The sequence below is a fragment of the Symsagittifera roscoffensis genome, chromosome 1, assembly GCF_963678635.1.
Source record: "Symsagittifera roscoffensis chromosome 1, txSymRosc1.1, whole genome shotgun sequence".
NCBI classification, from domain to species: Eukaryota; Metazoa; Xenacoelomorpha; order Acoela; family Convolutidae; genus Symsagittifera; species Symsagittifera roscoffensis.
The window spans coordinates 696,575-724,167 of NC_087062.1; the positions used below are offsets into that span (position 1 = coordinate 696,575).

The window sequence follows — 27,593 nt, forward strand, 5'->3', positions numbered from 1 at the left end:
CAGAGAAATGTTTGGTTATTGTTTGATCTTGCTCGGGTGACCTTTCTGCAATGCGGTTGGTGGATGCGCCCCGGTACATCATGGCGCTGCCTATGCTGGGGCTGGCAGTGTTGCAATGTGGGGCCTACTCTATTCTGTGGACCTCGTGGCGACTGGTGTCTCTCTGTCTGCCCAGCAAGTACTATCCGAAGGGGGATGACTTCCTGTTTGAGAGATACCAGCAGCTCATCATATTCATCATCGAGAGCTGTGCCGGAGCTCAGGTACATCACCATGCCCGTTGTCTTTTTTTTCAGTTGTGATTGTATAAAACTTAGTCGAACCAAAATCTCAGTCTTTTTTAATCCGACTCTCGGCCGTGAGGGGGGGGGGGGGGGGCATGGGGTTTAGCTGTTGGAAGGGATTATGGCGTAGGGTCTGTTTTTTTTACAGCAGATTCTGACTACATCTAAGACAACTCTTAGGGGGTTAAGTGCGGTGTCAAATTGAAGCCCTTTCAGCCGTGTTTTGGGTTCACAAAATCTTTCTTAATTGTTGTCATAGAGTTGAGTTGAAAAAAAACGGTCCTTTTTTCGGTTTTCTGAGTTCCTTTACACTTTTCCAACCTTCTGTTGGCTATGTTTTCAGCTAGTACTGTACGGTGATGGGAAAGAAGTCCTGAAGAAGAGAGAGAATGTCATCTGGCTCTCAAATCATCAGAGTGCAGGTGCTCAATCAAGTTATCAAGTTGCTTTTTGCTCATTAAATCATCCATTATTGCAGACACTTAAGTGTATGTTGAGTGCTGAGTAGTTTTTTAATCTGGTTTTGTTATTTTTCTGAGTCATCATTCTATCTGGTTTGTATTGAAAGAGATCGATTTTAGCCGACTGGGTTGTGTGTGAGATATTGGCTCTCAATCAGGGTTCTCTGGCAGGAGTGCGATACATTCTCAAGGACACCATCAAGTACATGCCCATTTTCGGATGGTACTTTCCTCAGCACAACTGTGTCTACGTCAGACGCACTGGCACTCCCAGAGACATCGAGGATATCGAGAGACAGCTGCAGGTGTATCCGAGGCTGCAGATGCCAGTGTGGTTGGTGATATTTCCAGAGGGAACTAGATACAACCCAGACAAGCCCAAAGTAGTTGAAAAGAGTCAGCAGTTCGCACAGAAATTAAGTTAGCACTCTTCACTCCACGCGGCAACCGACCTTTTACCAGACCGACATTTTACCAGAAAATTTAACACATGGGATTTTTACCAGACTCAAAACACGAATTTGATCGGCAGATGCATTGACTCCGTTTAGTCTGGTTTAGAAAACTATTTTTCACAGTTTCTCAGCCAAATTTTGTTTGATTTAAACGCTTCCTTTTCGAATATCCACTAATTTTGCAAGGGTACTGCAATCGGGTAATAGACCTTTTTTCCCCGGGAAATGACTTTGTTCACAGTATATTCAAAATTAGAAATGGTAAGTTTAGATTCAGCTCATAACGAATTCAAGATTATGTTCGTCTACGGACACGCTGAAATAGAACATGAAATAGAAATTGAACTGATTCTATGTGCCCACGCAATCGCCAAAATCCCTTTGAACAACTTCTAATAATGCGAATAGCTTCACTGAGTGCATACATGCGATTGCTCGTGCTTATGCAATTGAATTGCTGGGCAAAAATGAACCAAAACAGAAGTTACATTTTGTTTCTCTAGTAGAGAAATGTCATTGAAAGAAGTGAATTTTATAAATTTCATTTCAATTTCTTTTTGGAATGGAAGGCAAATGAAGCTCTTCGAAAACATGAGGTTTAGAGATGGGTTTTAATTTTTAAAATTCCCAACGGGATAAACTTTACCGATTGATTCAGATATCTCAAATTGCGTCTTCAACTTAGCAAAAAAATGTTAATCATCAAACATTTTGAAATTTAAGGTGATTTATTTTTTTTCGTGACCTTTTTTTCGTCACCTTTTTCGTGACCATTTTTTTTCTGTCTCCTGTAGTGCACTGGCTCTTTTCCAACTGTGTTTTGGCTATGTTTTGTTTTTATTCGATAATAACTTTAGCTTTTTGTCGCATTCAGATCTGCCAGTGCTGAAACACCACTTGACGCCTCGAGTTAAAGCAGCTTTTTTGAGTGTACAGCAGTTACGTAACTATGCGGATGCAGTCTATGACGTTACCATTGGTTATGAGGAGCGCTATTTGCCCACCAACTTAGCAATCAGAAACAGCAACATTAGCTTCACAGGTGATTATAGTAGGAAACTTACGAGTCGCTTATCTTGTGTGCCCATTTCATATGGTACTTCTCTAATAACATTGAACTCTATTCTGCTTCGTAATTGCTGTTTACTTGCCAAGCATTTTTTAACCGAGATCTAAGTCGGGTTTCAGTTAATATCGCTTTTATCCGAGAACAGATTGTCAACTCCAATCCTGCTTCTTGTCTCCTCAAAAGCTTAATATTCACTAGGGGGGTTAGTTTTACTTTTGGAGCTAGTTTAATTGACATAAGCTTCAGTTTAGACTTCGGCATGGGTTTCTACAAAAGAGTACATGTGAAAGTGACCAGAATAGACATCAAAGGTGCCCCTGAAACGGAAGAGGAGTTCCAGACATGGCTGCATGACAAGTTCCAGCAGAAAGACAAGTAGGTTTCCTTCACTGAGGTCTTAAGTGTTTCTGAGCCCGGCTAAGACATTTTCTCTTTCAGTGAAAATTGCTCACAACCATTTTTTGTGTCATTCAATGTAGTGAAGACATTTATTGAGGTCATGTACTTTTTCAGGCTCAAATTTGACTTTTTGCGGTTTGATGAGATTTTACTTAAGTTTATCTCAAGTTCATTTGCTATAAGGAGGGCAAATTAGGCTCCTTAATTAAGAAAGCGGAATTGGCGCGAAAAAAAAACGTGAATATATTTGGTTTCGAAAGTGGGTTTGAATAAATAAATTGCCTTGTGGGAAAAGGGTAGCTATTGAACCAGTTTTCTCTGACTGGGTTAGTTTTGAAGAAAGTGCCTGTCAGAACATGTTCTTGAACTTGAAAAATCTTTGTTTAAAAGTGATCGTTGTATACTTGTCGCTTTCCTTGATCATTGAAATCTTTCAACTTTGTTTTGTTTTAACTGTTGATACTTTAACTCATGTTTTCTAACTGGAATGATAATGTGAAACATTACTGCTGTTTTTTGTCGGTAGCTGTTAACAAATGGCGTCTCCACTGCCGTCGTAACTCGTGTCTCTCTTCGTCCTTTTTCAGTACTCACTAATGCCAAATGTAAAGAAGCTTTTGAGCGTCTTTTTGTCTGTAAAACAGTAGCTGTGGCAATCTCGGGGTTCACTAAGACCGGGAAAAAATCTTTTCCAGCAGTCCTAAAGTAGTGTCCAGTGAGCAGAGCAGGTTTTGACCCGTTAAACCGAGGAGAAAATCTACCGTGCCCGGTTTTGATTGGCAGTTTTTGATGCGGAGAACCAAGAAAAACTAAGGCGACGTTACCTATGATCGTTCTAGTGGCCAGTTTTCGGGGCGCCGAAAAAAATGCTCTCGTAATTCAATTAGCGACTTCGACGGGTTTATCTCACAGTCTTCTATTGTTTATGTTGTTTGTTTGGCCTGACATTTAAATAAGTTTACTATGTCGTGAAGACTGTAAGAACAACTTGTATGGCTGTTGCTGGTGTCTTTATTGACTTTCGATAAGTGGTTGAGGTGAGTGCTGTATCCGTAGTGCAGATATCAAGAAGGCGTGTAAGTCCACGAGCAATACTTTTTGTGCTACATGGAGATTCGTTGAACCCGTGTAGTTGTGGGAGTTGAAATATTGAGGCTCGTTGAAACTTTGGCTTTTGAACCAGTAGGTTTCTGGCTTTTTCGATAGTTATTGGATCTATTCAATTGAGCGGCGAGAAGGTTTTTTCTTCGTCAAGGAGGTGATCTGTTTCGCTGTTGTTCAAATTAAATCGCTGTTGAGATCCATTTTGTGAAAGATTCGCGTAGAAAAGTCGTGTAGTGATCAGCTCTATGATTTTGTGAGCTCCGACGGAGATTTCTAAGCGCAGCTCATCATTGTGAGCTTGACTCTGAAACAATTTCCGTTTTACAATGAAGGTGCTCAAGTGTCCTCGTTTTAGTGCAGCCAGTTGCAATGTGCAACAGAGTTTTTACATTTAATGTTCACAAAAATTGAGTGATGATCAGCGATGATCAGCTCTGTAATTTTGGTGAGCTCCGACCAAAAATTCTTCGCTAAATTTACTTTTTTTTGTCCCCCGGCCTGCTTAGTGCAGGACCAACCATGTGGGAGATGGGGATGTCATCCATTTCTCCGCAGCCGGTCCTACATTGAGGAGGCGGATAACACTGGGACCCCACCAGCCGTGACCGAAGCGGGTTTCGAACGTGTGACCCTCGTGTTGAGAGACGTGTTCCTAACCCACTCGACCACGGATGCTCAGCTAATTGGACTCGTTTTATTCTATCCAGCAGTTGAATCTTGACATCATTCTGTTTGGTATTGCTTAGCGACCGAGACAAGACTGCACCATAGACTGCACCATGCCTAGTTGATATCAATTATTTTTTTGAAGTTGTTTTTTTGCAGCTTGGTCAGCGTGCTATCTTTTTATAAAAGAGACTAGATTTTTATAAATGACCCCTAGAAAAATGACGTCACCCGCGCATGTTCTGCTGCTGCATATGTTCTTTTTTTTGGATATATTCCATGGCGTTCGCACAGTCGAATTCACTGTAGATACTGAAGTGATCACCAGTGAAAAGGAGAGATAGCAAACAGTTGCAAGTGAATTCTCTCCTTGTAAAACTACTGCCAATACAGCTTGTTCGAATCGCCAGTAAAAAAAAACAGCCATGGCAGCTTACAGGCAATTTCCATAGCCAGCACGGGGACATTAGACGCGTGTGTATCATTCCAGCTGGTTTTCTCAATATTTTTAAGTCGATAGTTATGGATGGAACAAATCAAAAAGAGGCACCAACCCGCAGTATTTTTGTAAATTGTAAATTATTGTTGAGACACGAACCTCATCAGAATTATGAAACTAACTTCAGAACTAACTCTAATTCTTGATAAAATGCCATTGGTCACATAATCCAGTTGGGGACAGGAGAAAATGATTTTTTGTCAATGTCGAATCAGCTTTGGATGCGCATTTGTCCATCCATAAGTCGCGCGTTCAAACTCACTATCGCACCAAACATCAGAACTTTTGTTGTGAAGCCTGGAAGACTTCGTTCGCTTTCTTTTGAATTTCAAAGATTATATAAGACCCATGCTTGACACTGTTAGCTGAACTTTCGTCATTAGCGATTACCAATGCGTCCGCAATAGAAACCGAAGGCTCCTTCACTCTCACAATCGAGTTTTGATGGATTTTCTTGGCTTTTGTCGTCAGCACCAACCAAACTTCATCTCGAGGAGAAAAATAGGAGCTCAATGAGAGATGCTCCGTTTATGTGCACTTGAGAAAAACATGAGGCGCCGCGGGCAGTTTGAATGGATGGAAGCGGTTTACTGCTTCCGTCAGCTTAGCTGCTGCTGAGACTTCTCTTTTGTCAGGTTTTAACACATCTTTTCAAGGCTTCATTTATTAACAGACAGGTAGCCTGCATTCTATAAAGCCCCCCAAAATGTTTTTTTTTGCTTGTATAGACCTCCTATTGTTTTCTGAGATGGTTTCACCTTGAATGGTTTTACCATGTGCTCATCATTACACTCTAGCCTTCAGGTCTTCTTTGGAGAGGAGAGGTATACCCTCCATCGACAACAATAGAATCTGTTGATAAAACAAAAGCGTTCCACATACAAATATCTACAGTTTTAGTTTGGATCACCCGAATTGGAAAACACTTTTGTTGCACAGTTGAGATTAGAATTGAAATTGAAAAATGTGGGAAAAATGATCCTTGAAAGATGATCTTGACTGCTTCAACACCATGCCTAAGTAGGCTTCGGGTGTCCGTTAGCAGGGGAAAACTAGCACATGTTTAAGGCATCTAATTCCGCTGTGGTATCGTACTGGGAGACGGATGGCTTATGTCATCCTTTTTTCGGAACCTAGTTTTTTTATTCATTTGACTAACAAAGATGGGAACCTAATAACAAACCAACAGGTTGAAGGCAAATTACAGCTCAAGTTCGTTGTTCACAATAAGACAAGAAGGTTATTAAGATAAACGATTTTGTTTGTAACAACTCACATCACCATAGATATCAAGTGTATCAACCTTGGGGGTCTGTGGACGACCAGCATCTGACTTTTTTTTGTCAATTAGTAGCCGATTTAGCCTAGTTGATGAATTGGAGAACTCGTCAATGGCCACATGATCCATTTGGAGACAAGAAAATGTGAGTGTCAAGTTCCAATGACGTTTGGATGCCCGATTTTTGTCTCCACAAATCGCGCCTTCAATGTGACCATTGCACAAAACACCAGAACTTTTGTTGTGAAGCCTGGAAGACTTCGTTCGCTTTCCTTTGAATTTCAAAGATTACGTAAGACCCATGGTTGACATTGCTAGCTGAACTTCCGTCATTAGCGATTACCAATGCGTCCGCAACAGAAAGTGAAAGCCGCTCCACTCTTTCACTCGAGTATTAATGGATTTTCTTGGCTTTTATTGGCAGCACCAGCCAGACTTCTTCTCGAGGACAAAATCGGAGCTCGATAAGAGATGTTTTGTTGTGTTTTTGAGGAAAACATGAGGCGTCGTGGGGATTTTGAATGGATGAAACTGGTTTACTGCTTCATTAAGCTTCGCTGCTCCTGAGCCTCTATTCGTTTGTCAGGTTTTAGCACATCTTTTCCTTGATATATAGATAGGTAACCTGCATCCTATAGAAGCCCCCCAAATTGTTTTTTGTTTGTATAGAGGCCTCATCGTTTTCTGAGATGTTTTTACCTTGAATGGTTTTACCATGTGCTCATCATTACACTCTAGCCTTCAGGTCTTCTTTGGAGAGGAGAGGTGTACCCTCCATTGACAACAATAGAATCTGTTGATAAAACAAAAGCGTTCTACATTTAAATACTTCCAATTTTAGTTTGGATCACCCGAATTGGAAAACACTTTTGTTGCACAGTTGAGATTAGAATTGAAATTGAAAAATGTGGGAAAGATTGAAAGATGATCTTGACTGCTTCAACACCATGCCTAAGTAGGCTTCGGGTGTCCGTTAGCAGGGGAAAACTAGCACATGTTTAAGGCATCTAATTCCGCTGTGGTATCGTACTGGGAGACGGATGGCTTATGTCATCCTTTTTTCGGAACCTAGTTTTTTTATTCATTTGACTAACAAAGATGGGAACCTAATAACAAACCAACAGGTTGAAGGCAAATTACAGCTCAAGTTCGTTGTTCACAATAAGACAAGAAGGTTATTAAGATAAACGATTTTGTTTGTAACAACTCACATCACCATAGATATCAAGTGTATCAACCTTGGGGGTCTGTGGACGACCAGCATCTGACTTTTTTTTGTCAATTAGTAGCCGATTTAGCCTAGTTGATGAATTGGAGAACTCGTCAATGGCCACATGATCCATTTGGAGACAAGAAAATGTGAGTGTCAAGTTCCAATGACGTTTGGATGCCCGATTTTTGTCTCCACAAATCGCGCCTTCAATGTGACCATTGCACAAAACACCAGAACTTTTGTTGTGAAGCCTGGAAGACTTCGTTCGCTTTCCTTTGAATTTCAAAGATTACGTAAGACCCATGGTTGACATTGCTAGCTGAACTTCCGTCATTAGCGATTACCAATGCGTCCGCAACAGAAAGTGAAAGCCGCTCCACTCTTTTTCTCGAGTATTAATGGATTTTCTTGGCTTTTATTGGCAGCACCAGCCAGACTTCTTCTCGAGGACAAAATCGGAGCTCGATAAGAGATGTTTTGTTGTGTTTTTGAGGAAAACATGAGGCGTCGTGGGGATTTTGAATGGATGAAACTGGTTTACTGCTTCATTAAGCTTCGCTGCTCCTGAGCCTCTATTCGTTTGTCAGGTTTTAGCACATCTTTTCCTTGATATATAGATAGGTAACCTGCATCCTATAGAAGCCCCCCAAATTGTTTTTTGTTTGTATAGAGGCCTCATCGTTTTCTGAGATGTTTTTACCTTGAATGGTTTTACCATGTGCTCATCATTACACTCTAGCCTTCAGGTCTTCTTTGGAGAGGAGAGGTGTACCCTCCATTGACAACAATAGAATCTGTTGATAAAACAAAAGCGTTCTACATTTAAATACTTCCAATTTTAGTTTGGATCACCCGAATTGGAAAACACTTTTGTTGCACAGTTGAGATTAGAATTGAAATTGAAAAATGTGGGAAAGATTGAAAGATGATCTTGACTGCTTCAACACCATGCCTAAGTAGGTTTTTTTTGTCAATTACTGACTTTTTTGTCAATTAGTAGCCGATTCAGCCTAGTTGATGAATTGGAGAACTCGTCAATGGCCACATGATCCATTTGGGGACAAGAAATTTTGAGTTTCAACTTCCAATGACGTTTGGATGCCCGATTTCTGTCTCCACTAATCGCGCTTTCAAAGTGATCATCGCACAAAGCACCGGAACTTTTGTTGTGAAGCCTGGAAGACTTCGTTCGCTTTCTTCTGAATTTCAAAGTTTATATAAGTCCCATGCTTGCACTGCTAGCCGAACTTCCGTCATTAGCGATTACCAATGCGTCCGCAACAGAAACCGAAGACTCCTTCACTCTCACAATCGAGTTTGATGGATTTTCTTGGCTTTTGTCGTCAGCACCAACCAAACTTCATCTCGAGGAGAAAAATAGGAGCTCAATGAGAGATGCTCCGTTTATGTGCACTTGAGGAAAACAGGAGGCGCCGCGGGCAGTTTGAATGGATGGAAGCGGTTTACTGCTTCCGTCAGCTTAGCTGCTGCTGAGACTTCTCGTTTGTCAGGTTTAAACACATCTTTTCAATGCTTCATTTATATACAGACAGGTAGCCTGCATTCTATAAAGCCCCCCAAAATGTTTTTTTTTGCTTGTATAGACCTCCTATTGTTTTCTGAGATGGTTTCACTTTGAATGGTTTTACCATGTGCTCATCATTACACTCTAGCCTTCAGGTCTTCTTTGGAGAGGAGAGGTATACCCTCCATCGACAACAATAGAATCTGTTGATAAAACAAAAGCGTTCCACATACAAATACCCACAGTTTTAGTTTGGATCACCCGATTTGGAAAACACTTTTGTTGCACAGTTGAGATTAGAATTGAAATTGAAAAATGTGGGAAAAATGATCCTTGAAAGATGATCTTGACTGCTTCAACACCATGCCTAAGTAGGTTTCGGGTGTCCGTTAGCAGGGGAAAACTAGCTTATGTTTAAGGCATCTAATTCCGCTGTGGTATCGTACTGGGAGACGGATGGCTTAGGTCATCCTTTTTTCGGAACCTAGTTTTTTTTATTCATTTGACTAACAAACATGGGAACCTAATAACAAACCAACAGGTTGAAGGCAAATTACAGCTCAAGTTCGTTGTTCACAATAAGACAAGAAGGTTATTAAGATAAACGATTTTGTTTGTAACAACTCACATCACCATAGCTATCAAATGTATCAACCTTGGGGGTCTGGGGACGACCAGCATCTGACGTTTTTTGTCAATTAGTAGCCGATTTAGCCTAGTTGATGAATTGGAGAACTCGTCAATGGCCGCATGTACCATTTGGAGACAAGAAAATGTGAGTGTCAACTTCCAATGACGTTTGGATGCCCGATTTCTGTCTCCACAAATCGCGCCTTCAATGTGACCATTGCACAAAACACCAGAACTTTTGTCGTGAAGCTTGGAAGACTTCGTTCGCTTTCCTTTGAATTTCAAAGATTACGTAAGACCCATGGTTGACATTGCTAGCTGAACTTCCGTCATTAGCGATTACCAATGCGTCCGCAACAGAAAGTGAAAGCCGCTCCACTCTTTCACTCGAGTATTGATGAATTTTCTTGGCTTTTATTGGCAGCACTAGCCAGACTTCTTCTCGAGGACAAAATAGGAGCTCGATAAGAGATGTTTTGTTGTGTTTTTGAGGAAAACATGAGGCGTCGTGGGGGTTTTGAATGGATGGAACTGGTTTACTGCTTCAGTAAGCTTCGCTGCTGCTGAGCCTCTATTCGTTTGTCAGGTTTTAGCACATCTTTTCCTTGATATATATAGATAGGTAACCTGCATCCTATAGAAGCCCCCCAAATTGTTTTTTGTTTGTATAGAGGCCTCATATCGTTTTCTGAGATGTTTTTACCTTGAATGGTTTTACCATGTGCTCATCATTACACTCTAGCCTTCAGGTTTTCTTTGGAGAGGAGAGGTATACACTCCATTGACAACAATAGAATCTGTTGATAAAACAAAAGCGTTCCACATTTAAATATTTTCAATTTTTGTTTGGATCACCCGAATTGGAAAATACTTTTGTTGCACAGTTGAGATTAGAATTGAAATTGAAAAATGTGGGAAATATGATCCTTGAAAGATGATCTTGACTGCTTCAACACCATGCCTAAGTAGGTTTTTTTTGTCAATTACTGACTTTTTTTGTCAATTAGTAGCCGATTCAGCCTAGTTGATGAATTGGAGAACTCGTCAATGGCCACATGATCCATTTGGGGACAAGAAAATGTGAGTTTCAACTTCCAATGACATTTGGATGCCCGATTTCTGTCTCCACTAATCGCGCTTTCAAAGTGACCATAGCACAAAACACCAGAACTTTTGTTGTGAAGCCTGGAAGACTTCGTTCGCTTTCCTTTGAATTTCAAAGATTACGTAAGACCCATGGTTGACATTGCTAGCTGAACTCCCGTCATTAGCGATTACCAATGCGTCCGCAACAGAAAGTGAAAGCCGCTCCACTCTTTCACTCGAGTATTGATGGATTTTCTTGGCTTTTATTGGCAGCACCAGCCAGACTTCTTCTCGAGGACAAAATAGGAGCTCGATAACAGATGTTTTGTTGTGTTTTTGAGGAAAACATGAGGCGTCGTGGGGATTTTGAATGGATGGAACTGGTTTACTGCTTCAGTAAGCTTCGCTGCTGCTGAGCCTCTATTCGTCTGTCAGGTTTTAGCACATCTTTTCCTTGATATATAGATAGGTAACCTGCATCCTATAGAAGCCCCCCAAATTGTTTTTTGTTTGTATAGAGGCCTCATATGGTTTCTGAGATGTTTTCACCTTGACTGGTTTTACCATGTGCTCATCATTACACTCTAGCCTTCAGGTCTTCTTTGGAGAGGAGAGGTATACCCTCCATTGACAATAGAATCTGTTGATAAAAACAAAAGCGTTCCACATTTAAATACTTTCAATTTTAGTTTGGATCACCCGAATTGGAAAACACTTTTGTTGCACAGTTGAGATAAGAATTGAAATTGAAAAATGTGGGAAAGATTGAAAGATGATCTTGACTGCTTCAACACCATGCCTAAGTAGGTTTTGTTTTGTCAATTACTGACTTTTTTTGTCAATTAGTAGCCGATTCAGCCTAGTTGATGAATTGGAGAACTCGTCAATGGCCACATGATCCATTTGAGGACAAGAAAATGTGAGTGTCAACTTCCAATGACGTTTGGATGCCCGATTTCTGTCTCCACAAATCGCGCCTTCAATGTGACCATTGCACAAAGCACCAGAACTTTCGTTGTGAAGCCTGGAAGACTTCGTTCGCTTTCCTTTGAATTTCAGAGATTACGTAAGACCCATGGTTGACATTGCTAGCTGAACTTTCGTCATTAGCAATTACCAATGCGTCCGCAACAGAAAGTGAAAGCCGCTCCACTCTTTCACTCGAGTATTGATGGATTTTCTTGGCTTTTATTGGCAGCACCAGCCAGACTTCTTCTCGAGGACAAAATAGGAGCTCGATAAGAGATGTTTTGTTGTGTTTTTGAGGAAAACATGAGGCGTCGTGGGGATTTTGAATGTATGGAACTGGTTTACTGCTTCAGTAAGCTTCGCTGCTGCTGAGCCTCTATTCGTTTGTCAGGTTTTAGTACATCTTTTCCTTGATATATAGATAGGTAACCTGCATTCTATAGAAGCCCCCCAAATTGTTTTTTTGTTTGTATAGAGGCCTCATATCGTTTTCTGAGATGTTTTTACCTTGAATGGTTTTATCATGTGCTCATCATTACACTCTAGCCTTCAGGTCTTCTTTGGAGAGGAGAGGTGTACCCTTCATTGACAACAATAGAATCTGTTGATAAAACAAAAGCGTTCCACATTTATATACTTTCAATTTTTGTTTGGATCACCCGAATTGGAAAATACTTTTGTTGCACAGTTGAGATTAGAATTTAAATTGAGAAATGTGGGAAATATGATCCTTGAAAGATGATCTTGACTGCTTCAACACCATGCCTAAGTAGTTTTTTTGTCAATTACTGACTTTTTTTGTCAATTAGTAGCCGATTCAGCCTAGTTGATGAATTGGAGAACTCGCCAATGGCCACATGATCCATTTGGGGACAAGAAAATGTGAGTTTCAACTTCCAATGACATTTGGATGCCCGATTTCTGTCTCCGCTAATCGCGCTTTCAAAGTGACCATAGCACAAAACACCAGAACTTTTGTTGTGAAGCCTGGAAGACTTCGTTCGCTTTCCTTTGAATTTCAAAGATTACGTAAGACCCATGGTTGACATTGCTAGCTGAACTTCCGTCATTAGCGATTACCAATGCGTCCACAACAGAAAGTGAAAGCCGCTCCACTCTTTCACTCGAGTATTGATGGATTTTCTTGGCTTTTATTGGCAGCACCAGCCAGACTTCTTCTCGAGGACAAAATAGGAGCTCGATAAGAGATGTTTTGTTGTGTTTTTGAGGAAACATGAGGCGTCGTGGGGATTTTGAATGGATGGAACTGGTTTACTGCTTCAGTAAGCTTCGCTGCTGCTGAGCCTCTATTCGTTTGTCAGGTTTTAGCACATCTCTTCCTTGATATATAGATAGGTAACCTGCATCCTATAGAAGCCCCCCAAATTGTTTTTTGTTTGTATAGAGGCCTCATATGGTTTCTGAGATGTTTTCACCTTGACTGGTTTTACCATGTGCTCATCATTACACTCTAGCCTTCAGGTCTTCTTTGGAGAGGAGAGGTATACCCTCCATTGACAACAATAGAATCTGTTGATAAAACAAGCGTTCCACATTTAAATAATTTCAATTTTAGTTTGGATCACCCGAATTGGAAAACACTTTTGTTGCACAGTTGAGATTAGAATTGAAATTGAAAAATGTGGGAAAGATTGAAAGATGATCTTGACTGCTTCAACACCATGCCTAAGTAGGTTTTGTTTTGTCAATTACTGACTTTTTTTGTCAATTAGTAGCCGATTCAGCCTAGTTGATGAATTGGAGAACTCGTCAATGGCCACATGATCCATTTGAGGACAAGAAAATGTGAGTGTCAACTTCCAATGACGTTTGGATGCCCGATTTCTGTCTCCACAAATCGCGCCTTCAATGTGACCATTGCACAAAACACCAGAACTTTCGTTGTGAAGCCTGGAAGACTTCGTTCGCTTTCCTTTGAATTTCAGAGATTACGTAAGACCCATGGTTGACATTGCTAGCTGAACTTCCGTCATTAGCGATTACCAATGCGTCCGCAACAGAAAGTGAAAGCCGCTCCACTCTTTCACTCGAGTATTGATGGATTTTCTTGGCTTTTATTGGCAGCACCAGCCAGACTTCTTCTCGAGGACAAAATAGGAACTCGATAAGAGATGTTTTGTTGTGTTTTTGAGGAAAACATGAGGCGTCGTGGGGATTTTGAATGTATGGAACTGGTTTACTGCTTCAGTAAGCTTCGCTGCTGCTGAGCCTCTATTCGTTTGTCAGGTTTTAGCACATCTTTTCCTTGATATATAGATAGGTAACCTGCATTCTATAGAAGCCCCCCAAATTGTTTTTTTGTTTGTATAGAGGCCTCATATCGTTTTCTGAGATGTTTTTACCTTGAATGGTTTTACCATGTGCTCATCATTACACTCTAGCCTTCAGGTCTTCTTTGGAGAGGAGAGGTGTACCCTCCATTGACAACAATAGAATCTGTTGATAAAACAAAAGCGTTCCACATTTAAATACTTTCAATTTTTGTTTGGATCACCCGAATTGGAAAATACTTTTGTTGCACAGTCGAGATTAGAATTGAAATTGAAAAATGTGGGAAAGATGATCCTTGAAAGATGATCTTGACTGCTTCAACACCATGCCTAAGTAGGTTTCGGGTGTCCGTTAGCAGGGGAAAACTAGCACATGTTTAAGGCATCTAATTCCGCTGTGGTATCGTACTGGGAGACGGATGGCTTATGTCATCCTTTTTTCGGAACCTAGTTTTTTTATTCATTTAACTAACAAAGATAGGAACCTGATAACAAACCAACAGGTTGAAGGCAAATTACAGCTCAAGTTCGTTGTTCACAATAAGACAAGAAGGTGATTAAGATAAACGATTTTGTTTGTAACAACTCACATCACCATAGATATCAAGTGTATCAACCTTGGGGGTCTGTGGACGACCAGCATCTGACTTTTTTTTGTCAATTAGTAGCCGATTTAGCCTAGTTGATGAATTGGAGAACTCGTCAATGGCCACATGATCCATTTGGAGACAAGAAAAGGTGAGTGTCATCTTCCAATGAAGTTTGGATGCCCGATTTCTGTCTCCACAAATCCCGCCTTCAATGTGACCATTGCACAAAACACCAGAACTTTTGTCGTGAAGCCTGGAAGACTTCGTTCGCTTTCCTTTGAATTTCAAAGATTACGTAAGACCCATGGTTGACATTGCTAGCTGAACTTCCGTCATTAGCGATTACCAATGCGTCCGCAACAGAAAGTGAAAGCCGCTCCACTCTTTCACTCGAGTATTGATGGATTTTCTTGGCTTTATTGGCAGCACCAACCAAACTTCATCTCGAGGAGAAAAATAGGAGCCCAATAAGAGATGCTCCGTTTATGTGCACTTGAGGAAAACAGGAGGCGCCGCGGGCAGTTTGAATGGATGGAAGCGGTTTACTGCTTCCGTCAGCTTAGCTGTTGCTGAGACTTCTCGTTTGTCAGGTTTAAACACATCTTTTCAATGCTTCTTTTATATACAGACAGGTAGCCTGCATTCTATAAAGCCCCCCAAAATGTTTTTTTTTGCTTGTATAGACCTCCTATTGTTTTCTGAGATGGTTTCACTTTGAATGGTTTTACCATGTGCTCATCATTACACTCTAGCCTTCAGGTCTTCTTTGGAGAGGAGACGTATACCCTCAATCGACAACAATAGAATCTGTTGATAAAACAGAAGCGTTCCACATACAAATACCTACAGTTTTAGTTTGGATCACCCGATTTGGAAAACACTTTTGTTGCACAGTTGAGATTAGAATTGAAATTGAAAAATGTGGGGAAAATGATCCTTGAAAGATGATCTTGACTGCTTCAACACCATGCCTAAGTAGGTTTCGGGTGTCCGTTAGCAGGGGAAAACTAGCTTATGTTTAAGGCATCTAATTTCGCTGTGGTATCATACTGGGAGACGGATGGCTTAGGTCATCCTTTTTTCGGAACCTAGTTTTTTTATTCATTTGACTAACAAACATGGGAACCTAATAACAAACCAACAGGTTGAAGGCAAATTACAGCTCAAGTTCGTTGTTCACAATAAGACAAAAAGGTTATTAAGATAAACGATTTTGTTTGTAACAACTCAAATCACCATAGTTATCAAATGTATCAACCTTGGGGGTCTGGGGACGACCAGCATCTGACTTTTTTTGTCAATTAGTAGCCGATTTAGCCTAGTTGATGAATTGGAGAACTCGTCAATGGCCACATGATCAATTTGGAGACAAGAAAATGTGAGTGTCAACTTCCAATGACGTTTGGATGCCCGATTTCTGTCTCCACAAATCGCGCCTTCAATGTGACCATTGCACAAAACACCAGAACTTTTGTCGTGAAGCTTGGAAGACTTCGTTCGCTTTCCTTTGAATTTCAAAGATTACGTAAGACCCATGGTTGACATTGCTAGCTGAACTTCCGTCATTAGCGATTACCAATGCGTCCGCAACAGAAAGTGAAAGCCGCTCCACTCTTTCACTCGAGTATTGATGAATTTTCTTGGCTTTTATTGGCAGCACTAGCCAGACTTCTTCTCGAGGACAAAATAGGAGCTCGATAAGAGATGTTTTGTTGTGTTTTTGAGGAAAACATGAGGCGTCGTGGGGGTTTTGAATGGATGGAACTGGTTTACTGCTTCAGTAAGCTTCGCTGCTGCTGAGCCTCTATTCGTTTGTCAGGTTTTAGCACATCTTTTCCTTGATATATAGATAGGTAACCTGCATCCTATAGAAGCCCCCCAAATTGTTTTTTGTTTGTATAGAGGCCTCATATGGTTTCTGAGATGTTTTCACCTTGACTGGTTTTACCATGTGCTCATCATTACACTCTAGCCTTCAGGTCTTCTTTGGAGAGGAGAGGTATACCCTCCATTGACAACAATAGAATCTGTTGATAAAACAAAAGCGTTCCACATTTAAATACTTTCAATTTTAGTTTGGATCACCCGAATTGGAAAACACTTTTGTTGCACAGTTGAGGTTAGAATTGAAATTGAAAAATGTGGGAAAGATTGAAAAATGATCTTGACTGCTTCAACACCATGCCTAAGTAGGTTTTTTTTGTCAATTACTGACTTTTTTTGTCAATTTAGTAGCCGATTCAGCCTAGTTGATGAATTGGAGAACTCGTCAATGGCCACATGATCCATTTGAGGACAAGAAAATGTGAGTGTCAACTTCCAATGACGTTTGGATGCCCGATTTCTATCTCCACAAATCGCACCTTCAATGTGACCATTGCACAAAACACCAGAACTTTCGTTGTGAAGCCTGGAAGACTTCGTTCACTTTCCTTTGAATTTCAGAGATTACGTAAGACCCATGGTTGACATTGCTAGCTGAACTTCCGTCATTAGCGATTACCAATGCGTCCGCAACAGAAAGTGAAAGCCTCTCCACTCTTTCACTCGAGTATTGATGGATTTTCTTGGCTTTTATTGGCAGCACCAGCCAGACTTCTTCTCGAGGACAAAATAGGAGCTCGATAAGAGATGTTTTGTTGTGTTTTTGAGGAAAACATGAGGCGTCGTGGGGATTTTGAATGTATGGAACTGGTTTACTGCTTCAGTAAGCTTCGCTGCTGCTGAGCCTCTATTCGTTTGTCAGGTTTTAGCACATATTTTCCTTGATATATAGATAGGTAACCTGCATTCTATAGAAGCCCCCCAAATGGTTTTTTGTTTGTATAGAGGCCTCATATCGTTTTCTGAGATGTTTTTACCTTGAATGGTTTTACCATGTGCTCATCATTACACTCTAGCCTTCATGTCTTCTTTGGAGAGGAGAGGTATACCCTCCATTGACAACAATAGAATCTGTTGATAAAACAAAAGCGTTCCACATTTAAATACTTTCAATTTTTGTTTGGATCACCCGAATTGGAAATTACTTTTGTTGCACAGTTGGGATTAGAATTGAATTGAAAAATGTGGGAAATATGATCCGTGAAAGATGATCTTGACTGCTTCAACACCATGCCTAAGTAGGTTTTTTTGTCAATTACTGACTTTTTTTGTCAATTAGTAGCCGATTCAGCCTAGTTGATGAATTGGAGAACTCGTCAATGGCCACATGATCAATTTGGAGACAAGAAAATGTGAGTGTCAACTTCCAATGACGTTTGGATGCCCGATTTCTGTCTCCACAAATCGCGCCTTCAATGTGACCATTGCACAAAACACCAGAACTTTTGTTGTGAAGCCTGGAAGACTTCGTTCGCTTTCCTTTGAATTTCAAAGATTACGTAAGACCCATGGTTGACATTGCTAGCTGAACTTCCGTCATTAGCGATTACCAATGCGTCCGCAACAGAAAGTGAAAGCCGCTCCACTCTTTCACTCGAGTATTGATGAATTTTCTTGGCTTTTATTGGCAGCACTAGCCAGACTTCTTCTCGAGGACAAAATAGGAGCTCGATAAGAGATGTTTTGTTGTGTTTTTGAGGAAAACATGAGGCGTCGTGGGGGTTTTGAATGGATGGAACTGGTTTACTGCTTCAGTAAGCTTCGCTGCTGCTTAGCCTCTATTCGTTTGTCAGGTTTTAGCACATCTTTTCCTTGATATATAGATAGGTAACCTGCATCCTATAGAAGCCCTCTAAATTGTTTTTTGTTTGTATAGAGGCCTCATATGGTTTCTGAGATGTTTTCACCTTGACTGGTTTTACCATGTGCTCATCATTACACTCTAACCTTCAGGTCTTCTTTGGAGAGGAGAGGTATACCCTCCATTGACAACAATAGAATCTGTTGATAAAACAAAAGCGTTCCACATTTAAATACTTTCAATTTTAGTTTGGATCACCCGAATTGGAAAACACTTTTGTTGCACAGTTGAGATTAGAATTGAAATTGAAAAATGTGGGAAAGATTGAAAAATGATCTTGACTGCTTCAACACCATGCCTAAGTAGGTTTTTTTTGTCAATTACTGACTTTTTTTGTCAATTAGTAGCCGATTCAGCCTAGTTGATGAATTGGAGAACTCGTCAATGGCCACATGATCCATTTGAGGACAAGAAAATGTGAGTGTCAACTTCCAATGACGTTTGGATGCCCGATTTCTGTCTCCACAAATCGCGCCTTCAATGTGACCATTGCACAAAACACCAGAACTTTCGTTGTGAAGCCTGGAAGACTTCGTTCGCTTTCCTTTGAATTTCAGAGATTTACGTAAGACCCATGGTTGACATTGCTAGCTGAACTTCCGTCATTTGCGATTACCAATGCGTCCGCAACAGAAAGTGAAAGCCGCTCCACTCTTTCACTCGAGTATTGATGGATTTTCTTGGCTTTTATTGGCAGCACCAGCCAGACTTCTTGAGGACAAAATAGGAGCTCGATAAGAGATGTTTTGTTGTGTTTTTGAGGAAAACATGAGGCGTCGTGGGGATTTTGAATGTATGGAACTGGTTTACTGCTTCAGTAAGCTTCGCTGCTGCTGAGCCTCTATTCGTTTGTCAGGTTTTAGCACAGCTTTTCCTTGATATATAGATAGGTAACATGCATTCTATAGAAGCCCCCCATATTGTTTTTTGTTTGTATAGAGGCCTCATATCGTTTTCTGAGATGTTTTTACCTTGAATGGTTTTACCATGTGCTCATCATTACACTCTAGCCTTCAGGTCTTCTTTGGAGAGGAGAGGTATACCCTCCATTGACAACAATAGAATCTGTTGATAAAACAAAAGCGTTCCACATTTAAATACTTTCAATTTTTGTTTGGATCACCCGAATTGGAAAATACTTTTGTTGCACAGTTGAGATTAGAATTGAAATTGAAAAATGTGGGAAATATGATCCTTGAAAGATGATCTTGACTGCTTCAACACCATGACTAAGTAGGTTTTTTTGTCAATTACTGACTTTTTTTTGTCAATTAGTAGCCGATTCAGCCTAGTTGATGAATTGGAGAACTCGTCAATGGCCACATGATCCATTTGGGGACAAGAAAATGTGAGTTTCAACTTCCAATGACATTTGGATGCCCGATTTCTGTCTCCACTAATCGCGCTTTCAAAGTGACCATAGCACAAAACACCAGAACTTTTGTTGTGAAGCCTGGAAGACTTCGTTCGCTTTCCTTTGAATTTCAAAGATTACGTAAGACCCATGGTTGACATTGCTAGCTGAACTTCCGTCATTAGCGATTACCAATGCGTCCGCAACAGAAAGTGAAAGCCGCTCCACTCTTTCACTCGAGTATTGATGGATTTTCTTGGCTTTTATTGGCAGCACCAGCCAGACTTCTTCTCGAGGACAAAATAGGAGCTCGATAAGAGATGTTTTGTTGTGTTTTTGAGGAAAACATGAGGCGTCGTGGGGATTTTGAATGGATGGAACTGGTTTACTGCTTCAGTAAGCTTCGCTGCTGCTGAGCCTCTATTCGTTTGTCAGGTTTTAGCACATCTTTTCCTTGATATATAGATAGGTAACCTGCATCCTATAGAAGCCCCCCAAATTGCTTTTTGTTTGTATAGAGGCCTCATATCGTTTCTGAGATGTTTTCACCTTGACTGGTTTTACCATGTGCTCATCATTACACTCTAGCCTTCAGGTCTTCTTTGGAGAGAAGAGGTATACCCTCCATTGACAATAATAGAATCTGTTGATAAAACAAAAGCGTTCCACATTTAAATACTTTCAATTTTAGTTTGGATCACCCGAATTGGAAAACACTTTTGTTGCACAGTTGAGATTAGAATTGAAATTGAAAAATGTGGGAAAGATTGAAAGATGATCTTGACTGCTTCAACACCATGCCTAAGTAGGTTTTTTTGTCAATTACTGACTTTTTTTGTCAATTAGTAGCCGATTCAGCCTAGTTGATGAATTGGAGAACTCGTCAATGGCCACATGATCCATTTGAGGACAAGAAAACGTGAGTGTCAACTTCCAATGACGTTTGGATGCCCGATTTCTGTCTCCACAAATCGCGCCTTCAATGTGACCATTGCACAAAACACCAGAACTTTCGTTGTGAAGCCTGGAAGACTTCGTTCGCTATCCTTTGAATTTCAGAGATTACGTAAGACCCATGGTGACATTGCTAGCTGAACTTCCGTCATTAGCGATTACCAATGCGTCCGCAACAGAAAGTGAAAGCCGCTCCACTCTTTCACTCGAGTATTGATGGATTTTCTTGGCTTTTATTGGCAGCACCAGCCAGACTTCTTCTCGAGGACAAAATAGGAGCTCGATAAGAGATGTTTTGTTGTGTTTTTGAGGAAAACATGAGGCGTCGTGGGGGTTTTGAATGTATGGAACTGGTTTACTGCTTCAGTAAGCTTCGCTGCTGCTGAGCCTCTATTCGTTTGTCAGGTTTTAGCACATCTTTTCCTTGATATATAGATAGGTAACCTGCATTCTATAGAAGCCCCCCAAATTGTTTTTTGTTTGTATAGAGGCCTCATATCGTTTTCTGAGATGTTTTTACCTTGAATGGTTTTACCATGTGCTCATCATTACACTCTAGCCTTCAGGTCTTCTTTGGAGAGGAGAGGTATATCCTCCATTGACAACAATAGAATCTGTTGATAAAACAAAAGCGTTCCACATTTAAATACTTTCAATTTTTGTTTGGATCACCCGAATTGGAAAGAACTTTTGTTGCACAGTTGAGATTAGAATTGAAATTGAAAAATGTGGGAAAGATGATCCTTGAAAGATGATCTTGACTGCTTCAACACCATGCCTAAGTAGGTTTTTTTTGTCAATTACTGACTTTTTTTGTCAATTAATAGCCGATTCAGCCTAGTTGATGAATTGGAGAACTCGTCAATGGCCACATGATCCATTTGGGGACAAGAAATTTTGAGTTTCAACTTCCAATGACGATTGGATGCCCGATTTCTGTCTCCACTAATCGCGCTTTCAATGTGACCATTGCACAAAACACCAGAACTTTCGTTGTGAAGCCTGGAAGACTTCGTTCGCTTTCCTTTGAATTTCAGAGATTACGTAAGACCGTTGGTTGACATTGCTAGCTGAACTTCCGTCATTAGCGATTACCAATGCCTCCGCAACAGAAAGTGAAAGCCGCTCCACTCTTTCACTCGAGTATTGATGGATTTTCTTGGCTTTTATTGGCAGCACCAGCCAGACTTCTTCTCGAGGACAAAATAGGAGCTCGATAAGAGATGTTTTGTTGTGTTTTTGAGGAAAACATGAGGCGTCGTGGGGATTTTGAATGTATGGAACTGGTTTACTGCTTCAGTAAGCTTCGCTGCTGCTGAGCCTCTATTCGTTTGTCAGGTTTTAGCACATCTTTTCCTTGATATATAGATAGGTAACCTGCATTCTATAGAAGCCCTCCAAATTGTTTTTTGTTTGTATAGAGGCCTCATATCGTTTTCTGAGATGTTTTTACCTTGAATGGTTTTACCATGTGCTCATCATTACACTCTAGCCTTCAGGTCTTCTTTGGAGAGGAGAGGTATACCCTCCATTGACAACAATAGAATCTGTTGATAAAACAAAAGCGTTCCACATTTAAATACTTTCAATTTTTGTTTGGATCACCCGAATTGGAAAATACTTTTGTTGCACAGTTGAGATTAGAATTGAAATTGAAAAATGTGGGAAAAATGATCCTTGAAAGATGATCTTGACTGCTTCAACACCATGCCTAAGTAGGTTTTTTTGTCAATTACTGACTTTTTTTTGTCAATTAGTAGCCGATTCAGCCTAGTTGATGAATTGGAGAACTCGTCAATGGCCACATGATCCATTTGAGGACAAGAAAATGTGAGTGTCAACTTCCAATGACGTTTGGATGCCCGATTTCTGTCTCCACAAATCGCGCCTTCAATGTGACCATTGCACAAAACACCAGAACTTTCGTTGTGAAGCCTGGAAGACTTCGTTCGCTTTTCTTTGAATTTCAGAGATTAGGTATGACCCATGGTTGACCTTGCTAGCTGAACTTCCGTCATTAGCGATTACCAATGCGTCCGCAACAGAAAGTGAAAGCCGCTCCGCTCTTTCACTCGATTATTGATGGATTTTCTTGGCTTTTATTGGCAGCACCAGCCAGACTTCTTCTCGAGGACAAAATAGGAGCTCGATAAGAGATGTTTTGTTGTGTTTTTGAGGAAAACATGAGGCGTCGTGGGGATTTTGAATGTATGGAACTGGTTTACTGCTTCAGTAAGCTTCGCTGCTGCTGAGCCTCTATTCGTTTGTCAGGTTTTAGCACATCTTTTCCTTGATATATAGATAGGTAACCTGCATTCTATAGAAGCCCCCCAAATTGTTTTTTGTTTGTATAGAGGCCTCATATCGTTTTCTGAGATGTTTTTACCTTGAATGGTTTTACCATGTGCTCATCATTACACTCTAGCCTTCAGGTCTTCTTTGGAGAGGAGAGGTATACCCTCCATTGACAACAATAGAATCTGTTGATAAAACAAAAGCGTTCCACATTTAAATACTTTCAATTTTTGTTTGGATCACCCGAATTGGAAAATACTTTTGTTGCACAGTTGAGATTAGAATTGAAATTGAAAAATGTGGGAAAGATGATCCTTGAAAGATGATCTTGACTGCTTCAACACCATGCCTAAGTATGTTTTTTTTGTCAATTACTGACTTTTTTTTGTCAATTAGTAGCCGATTCAGCCTAATTGATGAATTGGAGAACTCGTCAATGGCCACATGATCCATTTGAGGACAAGAAAATGTGAGTGTCAACTTCCAATGACGTTTGGATGCCCGATTTCTGTCTCCACAAATCGCGCCTTCAATGTGACCATTGCACAAAACACCAGAACTTTCGTTGTGAAGCCTGGAAGACTTCGTTCGCTTTCCTTTGAATTTCAGAGATTACGTAAGACCCATGGTTGACATTGCTAGCTGAACTTCCGTCATTAGCGATTACCAATGCGTCCGCAACAGAAAGTGAAAGCCGCTCCACTCTTTCACTCGAGTATTGATGGATTTTCTTGGCTTTTATTGGCAGCACCAGCCAGACTTCTTCTGGAGGACAAAATAGGAGCTCGATAAGAGATGTTTTGTTGTGTTTTTGAGGAAAACATGAGGCGTCGTGGGGATTTTGAATGTATGGAACTGGTTTACTGCTTCAGTAAGCTTCGCTGCTGCTGAGCCTCTATTCGTTTGTCAGGTTTTAGCACATCTTTTCCTTGATATATAGATAGGTAACCTGCATTCTATAGAAGCCCCACAAATTGTTTTTTGTTTGTATATCGCCTCATATCGTTTTCTGAGATATTTTTACCTTGAATGGTTTTACCATGTGCTCATCATTACACTCTAGCCTGCAGGTCTTCTTTGGAGAGGAGAGGTATACCCTCCATTGACAACAATAGAATCTGTTGATAAAACAAAAGCGTTCCAAATTTAAATACTTTCAATTTTTGTTTGGATCACCCGAATTGGAAAATACTTTTGTTGCACAGTTGAGATTAGAATTGAAATTGAAAAATGTGGGAAAGATGATCCTTGAAAGATGATCTTGACTGCTTCAACACCATGCCTAAGTAGGTTTTTTTGTCAATTACTGACTTTTTTTGTCAATTAGTAGCCGATTCAGCCTAGTTGATGAATTGGAGAACTCGTCAATGGCCACATGATCCATTTGGGGACAAGAAAATGTGAGTTTCAACTTCCAATGACATTTGGATGCCCGATTTCTGTCTCCACTAATCGCGCTTTCAAAGTGACCATAGCACAAAACACCAGAACTTTTGTTGTGAAGCCTGGAAGACTTCGTTCGCTTTCCTTTGAATTTCAAAGATTACGTAAGACCCATGGTTGACATTGCTAGCTGAACTTCCGTCATTAGCGATTACCAATGCGTCCGCAACAGAAAGTGAAAGCCGCTTCACTCTCACACTTCTGCTCATCATTACCACCTAGTCATGAGGTCTTCTTATGAGAAGCATCACCTCCATCGACAAACAATAGAATCTGTTGACAAAACAAAAGCGTTCCACATACAAATACTTTCAGTTTTAGTTTGGATTACCCGAATTGGAAAAGACTTTTGTTGCACAGTTGAGATTAGAATTGAAATTGAAAAATGTTGAAAAGATGATCCTTGAAAGATGATCTTGACTGTTTCAACACCATGCCTATGTAGGTTTCGGATATACGTTAGCAAGGCGCAGGGGAAACCTTGCACACATCTAAGCTATCGAATTCCGCTGTGGTATCGTTTTTGGAGACTGATGACTTAAGCCATCCTTTTTTCGAAACCTAATTTTCCGATTCATTTGACTGACAAGGATAAGCACCTATTAACAAACCAACAAATTAAAGGCAATTTACCTCTCAAGTTACTTCGTTGGTCACAAGAAGACAAGACAGTTATTAAGATAAACGAACTTCTTTGTAACAACTCAGATCAGCATAGATGTCAAATGTGTCAACTCTTGGTGTCTGAGGCCGACCAGCATCTGACTTCCTTGTTAAATAGAAGCCGAGTCAGCATATTTGATGAAGTGGAGAATTCATCATTGGCCCCATTATCCATTTGGGGACAAGAAAACGTTTGGATGCCCGATTTTTGTCTCCAGAAATCGCGCTTTCAAAGTGATCATCGCACAAGGCACCGGAACTTTTGTTGTGAAGCCTGCAAGACTTCGTTCGCTTTCTTCTGAAGTTCAAAGATTATATAAGACCCATGCTTGACACTGCTAGCTGAACTTCCGTTTTTAACGATTACCAATGCGTTCGCAACAGAAACCGAAGGCTCCTCCTCTCTCACAATCATTCGAGTTTTGCTGGGTTTTTTGTTGGCTTTTATCCGCAGCACCAACCAAACATCATCTCCAGGACAATAATAGGAGCTCGATAAGAGATGTTTCGTTTGTCTGAACTTGAGGAAAACATGAGGCGTCGCGGGCTTTATAACTGGATGCAAGCGGTTTACGGCTTACGTAAGCTGAGCTGCTGCTGAGACTTTTCTCGTTTGTCAGGTTTTAACACATCTTTTCATTGCTTCATTTATATACAGAAAGGTAACCTTCATCCTATACAAGCCCGCCAAAATGTTTTTTCCTTGTATAGAAGCCTCATATCGTTTTCTGAGAGGTGTTCACCTTGAATGGTTTAACCATGTGCTCATCATTACCACCTGGCTTCGAGGTCTTCTTGGGAGAGGCATCACCTCCATCGACAACAATAGAAGCTGTTGAAAAAACAAAAGCGTCCCACATACAAATACTTTAGTTTTAGTTTCGATTACCCGAATTGGAAAACACTTTTGTTGCACAGTTGAGATTAGAATCGAAATTGAAAGATGTGGGAAAGATGACCTGAGTGTACGTTATCTCTGAAGCGGTTTTCGGTCATTAGTTGAGCATGGAGGTACACTATATTTAGCTTTGAAGAACGTACTTCAAAATAAAGCAACAAACTGATGAGATTCTGTAAAATCGTCGAGAAATTAAATGAGTGCCATCATGTTGAACAGCTGAAAAAGAAGCTGGCGACTTTGAAAACAAAACAAGTGTAATTTTTTTCATTAATCATTACATTCAGTCACCCATGTTAAAAATACCCCTGTACAAATTGAAGCTTAAGATTATCCTTCAGCTAAAATAGGGAAAATCTTTAGTGAAATAGTGGTCGTTCTTAACATGCAACTGAGTGCCTTAAAAACAGTCGTGTATAAACTGAGGAAAATGAGTTTATCGTAGAAAAAAAACAAAAAACGGTTTAATTGTTTTTGTCGTGCTTTATGCAACTGAATGCGTTAGATGTCTGAGCCATTTAAATTTTATCAATGGTCAGTTTCAACCAGAACCAGGAATAAGAGAGATGATTTGAAGACTGCATTTCCAAAAAAGAGCGTGAGGCAATCTTGACTAAGTGTGGACATGGTAGCAATGAAATCATCATTGCGTTTGGTTGCGTCACCCTACGAATCATAAGGCAGTTGAAAGCCTTACATTCGCTGTAGTAAATTTTGAAAGAAAGATGCCATCTAAGACCAAAAAACATGTCAACACAAATCTTATTTCGGCTTCGTTTTTTTCCGGCTGTGATGACATTTCTTGTCCAAGTAGTGAAGATTTGAAGTGGGTTAATGAGTTGATAGTTTGGGTTTTGGTTTTCCATGCAGTAAAAGAGATTGCTTAGGTATAGTCAGACAGTGGTAGGCATGTCAGAGCCTGTATTAACAATTACAGTGTCATCCGCGTAGATTGTAACTCTACTAGTCTAATTTGTTTGCTGTTGGCAGAGGCAAAGAGGATACATAATTGTTGGACAAGATAGGCGGCAGTACTTCTCTTCTCCTTCAGGAAACCCTTGTTTTGTGCGGGAATCTCAACAGATTTCTTTTCTGTAATTTTTTCAAAGTTAGGATGTTTCAAGCTGAATTTCTTTCTTTTCATTTTGGATTTTTTTTTCTATCTTTTAGCTGTTCTTAATGATTTTTATGACTTATTAACCAATTCAGTCCCCTATCACTAGCCACTAGCTTAAAAATTATATTTTTGATTTCGTTAAGTAAAATTGTGTGGTGGAAGTGGAGCTGCCTGAGCTAGTTGCTTTTTCTTATGTTCATGCAGAGACTTGGACCATTTCTACAACAGTGACATGGGCAAGGCTAGAAGATTCGCGGGCCAATCATACCTGTGTCCCAGATCCACCTTCACCACACTGCAAAGTGTCTGCTTCTGGGCCATGTCTTCTGCCGCCATTCTCATGACGTCACCTGGCGCCTGGCTGTGGAACCGCAGCTGGGCTGGCATCCTCCTCGGAGGCACTGTGTACGCTGTGCTGAAGAAGTAAAGGTGAAGCGTAGCCACTGCTGCTGCTGCTGCTGCTGCTGCTGTTGTCCGATTAGGAGGTGCACTGAAATGTATGAACTCTGTTCTGTTCTCACGGCATTATTCCTTAAACGTTTTCTTTGTTTGATTTATGGATGGATATGATTTGATTGCTATTGACGATGATGATGATGATTGT

General features: G+C 40.5%; 1 protein-coding gene across 1 annotated transcript; it reads left to right on the forward strand.

Annotated features, from left to right (window-relative positions):
* LOC134853514 (1-acyl-sn-glycerol-3-phosphate acyltransferase epsilon-like) lies at nucleotides 1-27,593 on the forward strand. The gene is made up of 6 exons (XM_063869516.1): nucleotides 1-263; nucleotides 628-706; nucleotides 866-1,165; nucleotides 2,075-2,242; nucleotides 2,521-2,644; nucleotides 27,194-27,593. The coding sequence occupies exons 1-6, from the start codon at nucleotides 51-53 to the stop codon at nucleotides 27,414-27,416; spliced, it is 1,107 nt and encodes a 368-aa protein (XP_063725586.1). The 5' UTR covers nucleotides 1-50; the 3' UTR covers nucleotides 27,417-27,593.